The sequence below is a fragment of the Galeopterus variegatus genome, unplaced genomic scaffold, assembly GCF_000696425.1.
Source record: "Galeopterus variegatus unplaced genomic scaffold, G_variegatus-3.0.2 Scaffold1634, whole genome shotgun sequence".
Lineage (NCBI taxonomy): Eukaryota > Metazoa > Chordata > Mammalia > Dermoptera > Cynocephalidae > Galeopterus > Galeopterus variegatus.
The window spans coordinates 257,434-260,445 of record NW_007727745.1 but is presented as its reverse complement, the minus strand read 5'-3'; the positions used below and the strand labels follow the sequence as shown (position 1 = coordinate 260,445).

At 58.2% G+C, this 3,012-nt stretch overlaps 1 protein-coding gene across 1 annotated transcript; it reads left to right on the top strand.

The window, feature by feature from the left end:
- CALHM1 (calcium homeostasis modulator 1) lies at nt 1-3,012 on the top strand. The gene is made up of 2 exons (XM_008578127.1): nt 1-552; nt 2,515-3,012. Exons 1-2 carry the CDS (start codon nt 1-3, stop codon nt 3,010-3,012), a joined length of 1,050 nt encoding a protein of 349 aa, XP_008576349.1.

Here is a 3,012-nt window from a genome sequence, read left to right as displayed (position 1 = left end):
ATGGACAAGTTCCGGATGATCTTCCAGTTCCTGCAGTCCAACCAGGAGTCCTTCATGAATGGGATCTGCGGCATCATGGCACTGGCGAGTGCGCAGATGTACTCGGCCTTCGACTTCAACTGCCCCTGCCTGCCGGGCTACAACACAGCCTACAGCGTTGGCATCCTGCTGGTGCCACCCCTGGTGCTCTTCCTGCTCGGCCTGGTCATGAACAACAACGTGTCCATGCTGGCCGAGGAGTGGAAGCGACCACCGGGCCGCCGGGCCAAGGACCCCGCCGTGCTGCGCTACATGTTCTGCTCCATGGCCCAGCGCGCCCTCATTGCGCCCGTCATCTGGGTGGCCGTCACACTGTTGGACGGCAAATGCTTCCTCTGTGCCTTTTGCACCACCGTGCCTGTGGCTGTGCTGGGCAACAGCAGCCTGGTGCCCAGCCTGCCAGCTCCTGAGCTCGCCCGCCTGCTGGCCCGGGTGCCCTGCCCCGACATCTACGATGGTGACTGGCTGCTGGCTCGCGAGGTGGCTGTGCGCTACCTGCGCTGCATCTCCCAGGTGAGGGGACCACATGGCCTCGGGCTGGGTATCCCCCACAGACCAGGGTCCCTCGGGGAGTGCCCTATACCCCCACCTCTCAAACTGAAGCTTCCCTTCAGGTGGAGCTCTGAGGGGTGGGGGCACATTTTCCCAACTGAGACGGAAGGCGGAGCCAGGTGTCTTCCTTCAGATGGGGCCACATGGGGGAAGTGCTATGGCTTGCTCTGACCAGAGGCTTCTGGAGAGCAGGCCTGTCCCTTGTCCTGAGGTCCCCAGAGCAGACCCCACAAACTCCAGACTGAGCTCTGAGTTTGGAAGCCAGGGGAATTTGCATGCTTTTCCTCTTCCAGGCCTAGGCAGTGGTGAGGCTGGTGGGTGGTTGGGCCATTTGGGTACATTTCCCTGGCAAATGCCCCCAGCTGGTGCCTCCCCACTGGGGGAGTGGGAGCTGAGAGTCAAGGTACCTTGGAAGAGAGCACATGGATGAGAATGATGCACTGTTGGGATGTGACCGAAAGGCAGGTTGGAGGGCCCACTGACGGGGACAGCTAGAGTGTGGGTCCTCCCCAGCCCCACTCCTATGTCCTCTGCCTCTCAGGCCTCCCCTCTAGTCGGTGCAGCATGGGGAGGATCACCCAGCAGCATATCCTTGCAGTGGTGGACCAGGTGCTATCAGGGATAGGGGGCAAGGGTGGGCCTACCCTGCAAGGGCTGGAGAAACATGCACATTCTGCTCTGGCAAGTCCAGACACCCCCTGCTCCCTCTCTCCTGCGATCAAAGCCACCTCTGCTTCTCCTCCTCCCAAATCTGTGCTTCCTCTGCTGTGGGCACTTGTCCCATAATCTCGGGCCTCAGGGCCTGGGGCAGCTGTTCCTGCACCTGACCTTTAAGCCATCCTATTATAAGCTGAAAAGGCCCCCAGAGGCCATAGGCTGTCAGGGCCACAGACATGTTTCATTTGGCCTTCAAAGATCAAATTCTAAATTCAACTTTAGAGTTAATTGGCATCATCTAAAAGCCAAACATTTTCACATAAAAATCAGATTCCCAGCGTTACTTGAAGTATCAGAAGACCCAGCCCCACTAGGCCCACAGTTGCCTATGGAGCAGCAAGGAGGTGCCCACCAGACTGAGCACAAGGTCTGCAACTCCTTGCCTGATGTCTCCTCTGTCATGCCCCACCTGGCCCCCATGATAGGCACGTGGGTTTGCCCCTCATCCTCCATCCTGACCTGTCCAGGCGCTTCTCCTTGCAGCTGGTGGCCTGACCTTGGGCCTCACAGTGAGCCACTGACAGAGCAGAGCTAGATCCCAAAAGTCCAGTACTCTTCAGAGCAGAGTTTGAGTGCCTGTTGCCTAAGGGTCCACCTCAGAGCCCATGCGGAGGAGACGCTCACTTGGTTCTGGTGACAGTACCAGGAGCCCAAAAAGAGGTAGAGGACTCAGAGGAGGTAGGACCACCATGGCCTGTGGAGGTCAAGGGAGGCTTCCTGAAGGAAGAGGCATGCTCAGCGAGGGCACAGTAGTAGTGGCTAGCAGTTACTGAGCACTACACACCAGGCACCCTGCTAAGCTTATTATCATATTCAGTCCTCATAACAATCCTATGTGATAGGTGCTATCACCAGCCTTATTTTATAGGTGGGGAAACTGAGGCACAGAGAAGCAGGTGCTTTGCTCCTGGTCAACGAGTAAGTAGTGGAGACAGGATTTAAACCCAGGCAGCCTAAGTCCAGGGTCTGCACAGCTAACTCCTGTGCACTGAGTGCCTGGCCAACATGGGAGGCTTTACTCACATGACCTCTTTACCCTGACATGGGCAAATCTGCATCCATTTTACAAATGTGCAAATGGAGGCCAAGAGGAAAGTCACTTATGCCGCCCGTGTGCTTTTCCCTGTGGGCACAGGGAGTGCTCTAGGGGTCTGGACAGCGTGGAGGCAGGAGGCCAGTGCTGCTGACTCTATCCTCTCCCCACAGGCTCTGGGCTGGTCCTTCGTGCTGCTGGCCACGCTGCTGGCATTCGTGGTGCGCTCGGCGCGGCCCTGCTTCACACAGGTTGCCTTCCTCAAGAGCAAGTACTGGTCCCACTACATCGACATCGAGCGCAAGCTCTTCGATGAGACTTGCACAGAGCACGCCAAGGCCTTTGCCAAGGTCTGCATCCAGCAGTTCTTCGAGGCCATGAACCATGACCTGGAGCTGGGTCATGCCCATGGGGCACTTACCACAGTGGCCCCCACAACCTCAGTGACCCCTACCCCCACCCCCGCCCCTGCCGACGGCGCTGAGGAGGAGAGGGAGAAGCTGCGCGGCATCACCGATCAAGGCACCATGAACAGGCTGCTCACCACCTGGCACAAATGCAAACCGCCATTGCGGTTGGGCCAGGAGGAGATGCTGATGGGCAACGGCTGGGCTGGGGGTGAGCCCCGGCCTCCACGCAAAGAAGTGGCCACCTACTTCAGCAAAGTGTGA

Bases quoted from the DNA above. Each gene is read 5' to 3' on its own strand.
- CALHM1 (XM_008578127.1), top strand. From the start codon at position 1: ATGGACAAGTTCCGGATGATCTTCCAGTTCCTGCAGTCCAACCAGGAG. The intron at 553-2,514 runs GTGAGGGGACCA...CTCTCCCCACAG, and splicing joins ACCTGCGCTGCATCTCCCAG to GCTCTGGGCTGGTCCTTCGT.